At 41.8% G+C, this 12909-nt stretch overlaps 1 protein-coding gene across 3 annotated transcripts in view; it reads left to right on the plus strand.

Moving 5' to 3' along the window:
- Positions 1–12909, plus strand: part of COL15A1 (collagen type XV alpha 1 chain) — a 481077-nt gene that overhangs the window by 259889 nt on the left and 208279 nt on the right. For all 3 annotated transcript variants that reach the window (XM_075212747.1, XM_075212748.1, XM_075212746.1), the window contains one exon: positions 1477–1606. In XM_075212747.1, coding sequence (XP_075068848.1) covers positions 1477–1606 — 130 coding nt within the window. The remainder of the gene's footprint in view (positions 1–1476; positions 1607–12909) is intronic.

Below are 12909 nucleotides of genomic sequence, written 5' to 3' on the forward strand. Positions count from 1 at the left end.
GACTATCCGCTGCGTCCCGATTTTGTACCTTATCTGCCTGCACGGTTCCTGACTTCAGCCTATATGACCACGATTACCTCCGCCATCTCACAGGCAGCTCCCTGGGAGGGCCGCGACCTGCACGTCGTTCGCCGCGAAGTCCAAACTTCCATGCAGAGGTCCCTGGTGAAGACCGGCGGCGTGTTAGACTCCGCGTGACAGGTTCAGTTTACAATGGCTCCAATAATGACTACACAATAAAGTGCCTGTTCTAGGAACATAACAAACTGCATTTAATATTGTTATTTTATATGTTTTTATTGAGATTTACTGTGTTGGTTTTCTACTATTTAATATTTGATCACTCTCAGCACGGTTTTGTTTTCTACAGACAGTATAGCTCAATGTAAAATGCTTTGCTACTATTAGATCCATTTTGAATTAATCTATAAGTGCTGATAATAGGGAAAACGTGGTGTGACTCATATGACCATTTGGTGTCTCCCCTAGTTACAGAAAACAATAAATTAAATATAAAATTAATAAGGGTGTGAAAGAATAAAATACAGTAGAAAGTAATTTATTGTAGTGGAAATGTTGGTGTAATATAGTAAGGTAATGCTAATTGCATGGCAGTGTATTTGTACATCTATTTTATTTTATGAAGTAAAAATAAATATGATGTAAGAGGTTATTTATATAAAACTGGATTAAAGCTAATGAATTTGGATCAATGACAAATTGTTTTGCTCATGTTTGATAATTACTGCCTAATGTGATGTAATGTTGCCTAGACAGTGTGGAAAACAGTGCACACACAAAACAGGGACATACAAGATCGAAAAAATAAATGCAGCTGTTGAAGCAAAGGTTAGGGAGGTCCTTGCTCAAGAGAAAGCTTACAGTGTAACTGGAGAAAGGCTCAGCTGAGACAAGAGGAGCAAGTGTTGTTCATAGTGGAGATTGGGACAGTTGTAAGTTTGTAACATTGCGAGTAGCATAGGTTGTAGTAGCATTAGCTAATCAAGAGGCAGGTTTTTTGGAAAGTTTTTAAAGATTTAAAGTCTGGTGGAGTCTGGTTAACTGTAGGGAATTTCCCAACTAGTTAGCGACAAGAAGTCTTGTATGAAGGAGAAGTGGTTGTCACAGTTGAGAAGCAAGATCAGTGCAGGTTAGCTAAGAGAGAGGAGTTGTTTTAGTGAAGATGAGAAGTAGATCAGAAAATCAGAATTTACATTTACCATTTCATAAAATGGAAGAGCCCTAATCTTTTATCTTCTTTCTTTTTTACTCTATTAGGATGAGGCATTCAAGAATATTGTAATAATTTTATTTCCTTCTCCTGTACAACACAAGAAAATGCCAATATTGGACTCATGTACCTGATAAGATTTATATGAACTATGTCACATTGTTACAGATTAGTCAAATGCTCTTGTGAAAAAATCAGATTGCAAGTACTACATATAGAATAAAAAAAATGACTATTTATTTCAGTTAAAAGCAATAACTGGACCAGTAAAAGCACCTCCTACAGTTTCAAGCCATGTTGAAGAGATAGACTACTCTGGCTCAGCTCAAGTCATGGAACAAATGAAACAAGCCAATGGCATTGGCAAGAAGCAAGGTAAAAATACTAATGCATTACCCATATGTCTTATACTTTCAAGCTGGTATTGAAAAATTAAAGTTTTGTTTATCCTTTGAGTACTTAATGCATTTTATATTTGGACAATATAACATGTTGAAAGTCAAATGCAAAACATTATGTTACAGAAATATAAAATTAAATTGAAGGGAGGTGGTTGGGGAAGGTTAGGTTAGGAAAACACATAAAGAGCATCCTGCCATTTAATTAACTTTGCCATTTTAAGCCTGTCAACTAGTATTTATCCTACTCTGATTTGTATTATGTGCAAGCACATGCCATGTGTTCTTGTGTGCATGTCACTGTGTATTTGCATATTCTAGGTGAGTTTGTTCCATTTGGTTATTATGCTTTATGCACATACATTCCATATATTTTTGTGCATGCTATGCTAGCACTGTACAACTGAGTATATTACATTTGCCCTTACTTGCCTATCCCCTCTCTCTCTTCCCAAGTCACTTTACCTATTGGGTGCCCTTGTCTCTCATTATGGGCCTGAGTTATTTAGGAGAGTAAAGCATAAAAAAAGGAGTAACATTGGACCTGGGCAAAACCATGTTGCATTGGTGGGGGATATAATTTTAAAATGTGATGGCAAATTTATATTTGGGGTAGGGAATGTCCTAGATCAACTTTAAATTTCAGTGTAAAATTAAAACTATCAAGTATTTATGTGCTAGATGAAAAATCAGCCAGAATTTAACTTATGTGCAAAATAATAAACCAATTTGCACACCTTCCATTGTACCATGGTTTGTCCTGGAGAACATTTACTCCTTTTTTTTGCCTTAGTTTCCTTAATGACTCAGGCCCCATATCTCCACCAAACATATCTAGGCATGGACTCACCTCAATGTTTCCTAAGGCAGCTCATTGCTATCTCATATTAACAGAGGGGGTGCTCTTTCAACTTAGTAGGAACAGCACAGTGGCGTAGTGGTTAGCACGTCTGCCTCACAGCATTGGGGGTCATGAGTTCAATTCCCGACCATGGCCTTATCTGTGTGGAGTTTGTATGTTCTCCCTGTGTCTGCGTGGGTTTCCTCCGGGTGCTCCGGTTTCCTCCCACACTCCAAAAACATACTGGTAGGTTAATTGGCTGCAATAAAAAATAAAAAAAATTGACCCTAGTCTCTCCCTCTCTGTCTGTCTGTGTGTGTGAGTGTGTGTCTATAGTAGGGAATTTAGACTGTGAGCTCCAATGGGGCAGGGACTGATGTGAATGAGTTCTCTGTACAGCGCTGCGGAATTAGTGGCGCTATATAAATAAATGATGATGATGATGATATTTACTCAAAGGCAAGAGTTGAGAGGAAAAACCAAGGTACGTCAGTACAAAAAATTCCTATATTAGTTTCACAGTGTTAAACACTTTTTTATTAATCATCAAGGATAAAAAAAATTCACATCTATCAGATCTACACTGTCAAAATATTAAAATAAAGATTTAGAAAGTGAAAACAGAAAATAAAGTGCTATGTTAAAATTATACCAAACCCTTGGGTGGGCCAGAAAATACAATTTGGTAAGTTGGGGTATACATATGTCTAATTCGCATCTCATTTCTTTCACATTTCCACAAAGCTGTTATCCCTATAACATCGATTCTAATAACATCAAAGTGTTATATAATTTTGCTTTATCTCACATTTTACTTAAAGGATTTATTATGTGACCATTATAAATGTCTTCCTTTTGTCCTTTCCAAAGAGTATTAGATATAAAGGATAGTTATATACTTATGTTTATTTTTATTTGGTGATTATTTGTGTTTTCATTACCATATAGTACTCAACACACAATCTTTTACATCACAGATGTGTACAGCATCTTATACAAGACCAAACAATCTCCCATGTCTTAGCATGTATTCTTCATGCCTACTGCTGTTAATATTATTATTATCTATCTCCATTATTCACCACATTACTATATCAAAAAGTCATTACATCAATATATAAGTGGTACCAAATGCCTCCAGCAATATATAGAACAAATGTACGGAGAAAAGTTGTTCTTATTGATAATGGGGATTATGTTTGTCCAATATTAAATGGTATAACTGTTAGCCTCTTTACCTATAATTTTCTGAAGGAAGTAATGACCTAGCAAATTAAATTAATATCGCTTAAAGAAGTAAAATGTCACTTGTAGTATTTTGCAATAAATGTTATTTGCAATAAGACATTCCAGCTAGCATCCATGCTAAGACTTGGTCTACAGCCAATATTTGACTAATAAAATTGTCCTGTGTAACTCTTATAGTGATTTGAGATCATACAGCTAAAGTGACACTACACAACTGACATGCGTACTTATGAATCCACATTAGGAGATTCCTGCAGTCAGAGTCTATTCTAAAGCCTAGAGCGGAGTCTATACTCGGTAAATATCAAGTAGTCACTTAATGCTTCTCACTGACTTTTATTGTTCCCCAATACTATATTCCCCAATATTCAAAGAGGTGTCTTAATTGGAGTAGGATTAAAGTCTATACGGTCAGATGCAGCACACAGCTGCTACTGGCTCCTACTTCCAGGTTTGTGACATCACAACTGGTTTGATATAATTGTAACAGAGCACTTTATTTTCTTTCTGTTTTCACTTTCTAAATCGTTATTTTAATATTTTGCCAGTGTAGATCTGGTAGATGTGATTATGTGACTTATTTATTTTTTATCCTTGATTACTAATAAAAACACTTTTAACATTGTGAAACTAATATAAGAATTTTTTGGACTGGAGTGCTTATGCATCAAGGTGCCAGGGAGGACACAAAAGTCAATAGGTATGCAGGTACCGCACATTTATTGTAAGATATGCAGATGAATACCAGGATATTCCCTGCTATGGTCATGTGTTATAAATATGTAGCTGGTATGAATAACTATGCCTTAGATGCAAAACCCATTATTATGAACATTTTAAGATAATTTACAGGAAAACATTGAGGTATTGTATTGTATTGTTTTGTCTTATGCTTATACATACATAGTATATATAACAGATAACCTCGGCGCTTGAAGAGTAAATATGGTAAAATGCAGTTTATTAGTATACATAAATGGTAGGTGCTGGCCAGTTTGTCTATAGTAGAGATGGGCAGGCTCGGTTCCCCGAGAACCGAACCCACCCGAACTTTGGGTATCCGACTCTCCCGCCCGTTCGGAATCCAAATCGAGGCCGAACGTCATCGGATCTCGGGGCTCGGTTCTCGCGATACTTGAAGATGATAAATACACGCCTCCACAGCAATCCATCACCATTTGACAGAGGGAGAGAGCAGGGTGTAGTCACAGGCTGATTAGAGCAGGGACAGAGAATACAAAATTCTGAATCCAATTGTGCTAACAAAAATCGCTATAGAAGAGGATAGAGGAGTTTTGTTTTTTTTCACCATTTGGCACTCAAAGTGCTTTTTGGGTGTCCCACATTATTTTGCCTAAATATTTTTGGCTGTCAAAATTACTATCTGTCAGCAGTATCTACCAAATAATTTTTAGCACTCCCCAGTGCTTTTGGGGTGTCCCCCATAATTGTGCATAAATATTTGTGGCTGTCAAAATTACTATCTGTCAGCGGTATCTATCTGATTATGATGCAGACAGATACAAAATTGCCTTTCTCAATTTCTATATATATTCTAGATTATATAACGGCTGAATAGTTTTCTATTTTACTCCTAGTGGAGAGGGGATCTGATGCAGACAGATACCAAACTGCCTTTGTCCATTTCTTTGTATATTCGAATTTCTAGTTCCACAGTCTGTGCAGGCTGCGTTTTTTATGTTCAACTACAAGTGGAGAGTGGGGGGGGGGGGCATAGATAGCCACCAAACTACCGTGGTCCATTTAATTTTACTTTCTAGTTCCACAGTCTGTGCAGGCTGCTTTTTTTTAATATTCAACTACAGGTGGAGGGTGTACACCCAAAAACGATGGCTACATTGCCAATAATCAAAGATGGAGGAGGTAGACAACCAGGTTTGTCTGTATAATTTGCAGACAAGTGTTCGAATTAAGGACGGGCCACCAGGGATTAAACTGTTTTTTTCATAATTTATTAGCTTTAGAATTACCTCACTTATCTAAAAAACTGATGGAGCACTAAATTAGGTTATTTTAGACCAAAAAAATTGTATTTTTTTTCAAAAATAGCAAAACAAAAACAATAAAACCCAAAACCAAAACACGCAAGGGCGGTTTTGCAAAACCAAAACCAAAACACGAAGTTAATCCAGATCCAAAACCGAATACAAAACCAAAACACGGGGGTCAGTGACCATCTCTAGTCTATAGACAGCTTCAAATTGTGTAATTTACACAGTTGATACAGAAAATAATACTCAAGTATTACAAACAATAGTCCTTGTATTCATAGCCCCAATGGGATAGTGAGAGCCCGGTGGGCAGTCACTTTTCCAGGAAAGTTCAGTGAGTGGTGGATCTCCTGACAGTATCTGGATATGTCCATACATGTGGAGAAAAATAGCTGTCCACGGCAGCAAGAGTGTTTTGTACTATTCCAAAAGGCCACATAATAGATGTAAACTAGTGGACTGATATTGGGGAGCTGAAACTCCAACTGCTTCGTTACCTCTGTTTATGCGCGCATGCGCAGAGAGGGGCTGGCGTCCCAGCTGCTGGATTTCAGTTTTCTCCTCTCATCCGTTCCCCAGCTGGCATGGCATGGTACCGTCTTGGCAGCGGGAGTGGAAAACGGGTTTCTTTAGATGGTGGAATAAAAAACAGGGTAATAGGAAGGGATGAAATAGAAATAGGTCAGTGGGATGCAGAGTTTCCCTCGCGCTTGGCGGGCTTCCTCAGGGATATGAGTGTGGGAGGATATTTGCAGGTGTTCATTAAATAGAGGGTTGCCCCTCACTTTGTCCAATCACACAGGGAATCTGAAATTGATGGACAGGTAGAGCATAGGAGCTAAGCTTCTCACAGGTAGCATTAGATGTAGAACACAGAGAAAATAATAATATTGCTGTTTGGCCACAGTAGGGTAGCAGTAACATATATACAAGTGATACAGTAACACATCTACAAACATTGAGGGATCAGCAGGGTTAGGGTTGTACTAGAGTGGGCAGATTCGGATGGTGGACATCTGTATAATGACGATGTAGTTATTCTGCAATCCACCGAAAAAAGTCCTGTAACCGGGAATGGGAGGATGTAATGACTGTGCCCACCGGGCTCTCACTGTCCCATTGGGGCTATGAATACAAGGACTATTGCTTGTAATACTTGAGCATTATTTTCCGTATCAACTGTGTGAATTACATTTTGAATAAGCTGTCTATAGACAAACTATACTGCATATGTGATTGTTTGGTCTGGCCAGCACCTACCATTTATGTATACTAATAAACTGCATTTTACCATATTTACTCTTCAAGCGCCGAGGTTATCTGTTATATATATATATCTGTTGTATCAGGGGTAGGGGTCCCCTTTTTCCTCAGGCACCTCCACCTGCATTATAAGTGCTGTACTACTATATATCCTATTTTGTACATACATAATGTCTTCAGGTACTTTAGATATAACATTTGTATATGTATGTTTGTAGGTTGGTATATTTTATTTTGGTTAGCATTATCTATTGCAAGATTTACATTTCATATGTTCCATACATACGAGTCATATAATGTCAGGTACCTTACATAACTTTTTGGTAGGTTGCATTATGTTTACAGTATGTGTATGCACACCAGGTTCCATTTTGTGCCTCATTTTTCTTATTATGCTTTTTATGCAGGTATTTTGGCTAAGTTTTATATGCATGTTTTACTTACTTCTGCACACTTTGGTGTTCCATACATTTCTTGGTTATTTGTTGTTCCTATATGAGCACACCATGTATCTGCTGATAAATGATTATATGTTCTAATGCAAATTATTTAGCACATTCAGGGCCGGATTAACCCGAGGTCTAACTGGGCTATAGCCCAGGGGCCTCGGGCATCCAGGGGGCCCTTCAAACTCCTCAGCAGCATTATTGATCGGTCGGGGGCGGGGGCGCCCCCGGCCCGATCGATGCTGCTGAGTACTGTCAGTGCAGTCCTCCGTCCCGGCGCGCTGTAGTCTGCTTACTGAGGATATCTCGCGAGAGTTCATGAACTCTCGCGAGATCTCCTCAGTAAGGAGCTTACAGCGCGCCAGGACGGAGGACTGCACTGACAGGTAAGTGCTTGGGGGGGTCCTCGCAGGGGGTGGGGGGCGGCGGACGGCTCACATTGGGGGCCTCGCGGGGAATGGAGGGCCCCTTAGCCCAGGGGCCTCCATTCCCTTAATCCGGCCCTGAGCACATTGCATGTCCTTTGGTCTGCATTGTCCTTGACTTATTTTTTCTAGAGCAGTATTAGATCCAATATATTCAACATCATGTTTGTTTATCTTACTCTATTTTTTTGGTATTATAATTGAGAGATTATTAAGCCTGAGGGAGATTAAAAGATGATGTTTGTGTACTTAAGTAGTTGGTCTTGCTAAGGGTTAACAAAGCAAGGGAAGGTATTGTGACTCCTATGTAAGTGTCATAAGGGACAGGCTCACGGGAACAGGCTATAAAATCTCAGGGAGAAGTCATCCAGTCCTCTTGGATCCCTGAAGCTTCCCTCTATCCCATTGCCTGCTGCTGGATCAGAAGTTCATGGGCTGGTTCTAGAGTTCGTTTTTCCGCTGGTGTGTCCTACGGTAGGGGAGGTGCTCCACATGTCTTTTCCCGGGTTCTAGTGCAGACCCGAGGGTCTGTGAGCTGTGTGTTGCACAAGCTCTGGTATGTGGTACCGGTGCAGCCCCAGAGGTATGAGGAACAACATGGCGCAAGGACTATGTTATCTGGTACGGGTGCTGGTGTTGCCCCGGAGATATGAGGAGCCACATGGTACAAGGCCTATGTTATCTGGTACAGGTGCTGGTGTAGCCCCATAGGTATGGGGAGCCATGTGGTACATGGTCTCAGTGTAAGGACCATGATCCTGCAGCTGGTGCAGTCTTTTGGCGTGGCAGGAGAACACTGTACAGTCGGTGGGAAAGGTTGGTGAAGCGCACATTGATGGTAGCTAGGCGTTTGGAACCCGTTCCCTTCGAAGAGTTGGCTTAAGTTCTGTGCAAGTACCAACCCTGGGGGCTGGCTTGTAGTGCGTTATGATTAGCCTATAAGGATTCGGGTTCTGGAATGCCTGGTATTATTGTCCAAATTTAAGGATAAATGAGAAGGGTGCACTCAGGCAAAATGGTGGATAAGTACTGATGTCCCAAGGGTGGGTGCCCCGTGATGGGACATCCGGATTGGTATTGGGCCTTTGCCAATGCTGCTTACAGTGTTCTCCCTCCACCATATTAGTGTCCGATTATTTAAATAAGCAACTTTAGGGGATGAGAAAAATAGACATGCATGTGCATCCATAAACTTGTTAGTTGAGGTTGATCAGCTAATTCATATAACACATGAGAATACTGCCAAGGGTATATGGGATCCAGTTTCAACAGCAAATTATTCCTGCTAAGAAAACTCTACAAAATGAGACTTCGCAAATGAAAGAATATGCAAGAGCATATAAATAGATTGCAGAAAATTGTAGCACAGCTCAGATCTAAAGGAGAAGATATGAAATGCAACCACATAGTAGCCATAATCCTGTACGGTTTGACTGCCACATACAGTGTACTGATGATAAATGCTATAGAAACAAGACCTGAAGCAGAACTCACACTAGATTTTGTAAAAACCAGACTCCTAGATAATATCAGTCAAGAAAGGAAATTACACTGAACAACATGAAAAGTGACACAGAAAAAGCACTTAAAGTTACAGATACCCAATAGCACAATAAACAAGAGCATGTTTTAGATGCAAGAAAATTGGACATTTAAAGAAAAACTGCTTAATATGGAAAGCAGTAAAGAAAAAACTATTTTTAAAAAGCCAAGCAGTTAAATCTACACTCACATATGTACAAACAAGTGGAGTGGAACTATTAAAGCAATAGTAAATCATCTAACCCATAGCTGGTATATAGATTCAGGAGAGACAAATCACATGACAAGTGACAGAGATTTCTTTACTGAACTTGATATGAATCATAAAGTAGAAAACCATTTCATAGATGGTAGCAATATCACTGAGGAATGTATAGGACAATATAGTTCAATGCAAACGGCAGTGATTTACCTGTAACACCTGCGGGGAACAGGACAGACGCATACAAACAACTTACCTCTCAAACGATGACCACCTCTCGTCCGCTTCTGACTCACCCCAGCCGCTGTCCTATCCCAGCAGACCAGCAACCGAACCTCTGTCACCTCACTCCACTTCCCTCTACGGAAGAAACAGAAATTAAGGCCGTACCTACCAGGGAAGGACTGTCCGAGACCACGGTGATGAGCAGACACACTCGAGTCAATCTTGCTTGGCGCCACCTCGATTTGTTCTTACCAAGGGCACGGGACTACGAGTACTTGAGACCAGGAACAGTCCCGCCCCAAATACTCCACTCACCTCTCATTGAGGGCCTAACCAGAAGGAGGAATAGAGCGTTATACTCACCGGGTACTCCAACTTCCGGTCCCTGCTCTCCTGCTCCTCTCCATCACCTGTGGAAGACAGAAACAACACAGCCTCCCTCTACTCTACAAGTGAGGCTAGTATGTACAACCCACACAACTGACACTAGCCAACAGGAGGCCCGACCCTAAAAACAAACAACTAACTAATTGTCAGGAATGCAACTTTACTATAAACTGAGTGTAGTGTACTCCCTAAGCCTCCTCCCTCAACCTGTGGGGAACACCAGCCGGTGTTCACGTTCTACTCTGGAGGGCTGATCCTAAAACCCTCACCCAGGTCGTACCAAGAAGACTATCTTCTCACTATGGGGTAACTCACGGAATCCCAAGGACCAGTCGCTGCCTACACGACTGAGGCTCACTGAAGCAACGCACCACCGGAGTGGCATCTTCCGCACGGAACCGCCAGTCGTCGCTTCCGTAACTCGAAACAGCGGCCTTCACCCAAGCGGAACACCGCCCCAATCTGGAACTTGCAGGGACCCTGCCGGAACTTAGAATGGAACACCCAAATGGAACCACGGGATGCACCCCTGGAACTCAAATGGGCTGTGCTGCACTGCCAGTGAGGTGCCCAATCACTGCCTCAGGAAACCAGCGTAACCCCAGGTACCTACTGGATGGGAAGACTACAGTGTGTTCTTCCCTAACTGTGTGTGTGCTCCTAACTACCCCTTGTCCCCACAGACACAGGTTATAACAGGAAAACAGTAAGGAAACAAGAGCCTACCTTTAATGGGGGCCTGATATCTTGCACCTGTAAATAAACACACACAGCACAACCAAATACAATGCACAATACAGTTTTCACCACACAGACGGAATAAGACTTTCCTGCTGTATCTGGAAGGCTGACCACGGAATACACACCTCTGCTATCTAACTAGATGGTTTAGTATAGAACTAACAACTTAGAACAGCCTTCTGCTTGATTGTTGCCTAGGACTATCACCTAGATTCGCACAACACAACTCTGGGACTGCACTCTATTCTAGATAAGGGCTCACGCCCGCTACCTAGAGGGCCTGGTGCCCTGTTTACCAGGGGCCTTATGCCCTACACCATGGGCTCTCTTTCCAGCCACTAAGGGCCTTGTGGTTTTACCTACAGGGCCTTGTGCCCTGACTATGGGTCTTATGCCCACTCTGACTTGGGCTCTGAGCCCACTAACTAGGGCCATGTGCCCTTCTAACTATGGACTTTAAACCCCACTAACTAGGCCTTGTGGCCTACCTGACTATGGGCTCTAGCACACCAACTAGGGCCTTGTGCCCTTTACTGCCACCGGGCTTAAAGCCCTCTAACTACCTCTATGGGCCTTATGCCCAATTAACCCTGAGCCTTGTGCCCCTAACTGTAGCCATGGCCTAGTGCCCGACAGTGCCCACGGGCCTTGTGCCTGACCTAACTACCTATTACTTAAATAACCGTTGGTGCGACGTCATCACTCAGCGACGCCACGAGCACTCATTGGCTCGCCGCGGCTCCAATAATTTAAAAGCCCGGAGGTGAGCCATGATTGGCTCACTCATCCGGCTGCCGATTGCCCAGCAGGGGGTGGTGAGCCTTGATTGTCTCGCCTGCCATCTGCTGCCGGGACCTGCGGGGAACAAAGAAGCGAAAGTACTCACTGGCACAGGAACGGCGAGTACATTTTTCCTTCTTCACCCTCTTCATGGGCACAGGAGCGGAATCCATCTTTGCCCTTTTCACGGGCACAGCGGGGCACATCTCCACACTCCAATACCAGTAAAAAGATATATTATATGTTTCCAGATTGGAAGGCAGGCTATTGTCTGTAAGGTGCATTGAGGCTAAAGAGGGGGAGGCTGGACTGGGGGGCAGGGGAGCATCTGCCCCTCAGGCCAGTCCCATAGTGGGCTACCTTGGGCTGGGTCACTGGGCCTCCTGAATTTTTTTCCTTTAAAATGTTCCTAATAGGCTGCTGAGTCGAGTTTTGCCCCCGGGCAAAAATTTTCCAGCCCTCTCCTGAGGCTAAATCACTTACTATTAAATTCCAAGATACATGTGCATTATCCAGAATACAAGAAAAGTATAGGATACAGGCAAGGCGTAAGAACACCTGTATTGTCTTAGTACTGCAACATAACAGGTGAGAATAAGCACACACTGACTGTATTCATGTGTGGCACAGACAACTAAGACACAGACACCATTAAAGAACTGCAAAAGAATCTCATAGTATGAGACTGTTCAGCAACCATGATGTGTGAATGCTGTACAAAAGCATAAGCCACAAGAATAACATTACCCATACAAAGTGAGAGCAGAGCATTGAGACCACTTGATCTCATACACAGTGACGTGTGTGTCCCAATGAAAGTGAGCACACCAGGAGATAACAGATATATAGTGACTTTCACTGATGATTACTCCAGATACACAGTCACTTACCTAATGCAAAGCAAAGATGAAGTACAGGACAAGTTACAGGATTTTGTAACAGTTACTATTTCATAGTGATAATGGAAGTGGGACACAAAATAGAACACCTCCTAAGACGACTCGGCATAGTGTACCACAAGACAGCACCCTACACGATAGCAAAATGGGGTAGCCAAAAGGAAGAACATGACACCGACTGAAATGATCAGATGCATGTTAGCAGATTCAGAACTATCTGAAAAATATTGGGGTGAAGCCACAGTGACAGCCACTTATTTACAGAGCAT

This window comes from Mixophyes fleayi, chromosome 5 (genome assembly GCF_038048845.1).
Source record: "Mixophyes fleayi isolate aMixFle1 chromosome 5, aMixFle1.hap1, whole genome shotgun sequence".
Taxonomy (NCBI): Eukaryota; Metazoa; Chordata; class Amphibia; order Anura; family Limnodynastidae; genus Mixophyes; species Mixophyes fleayi.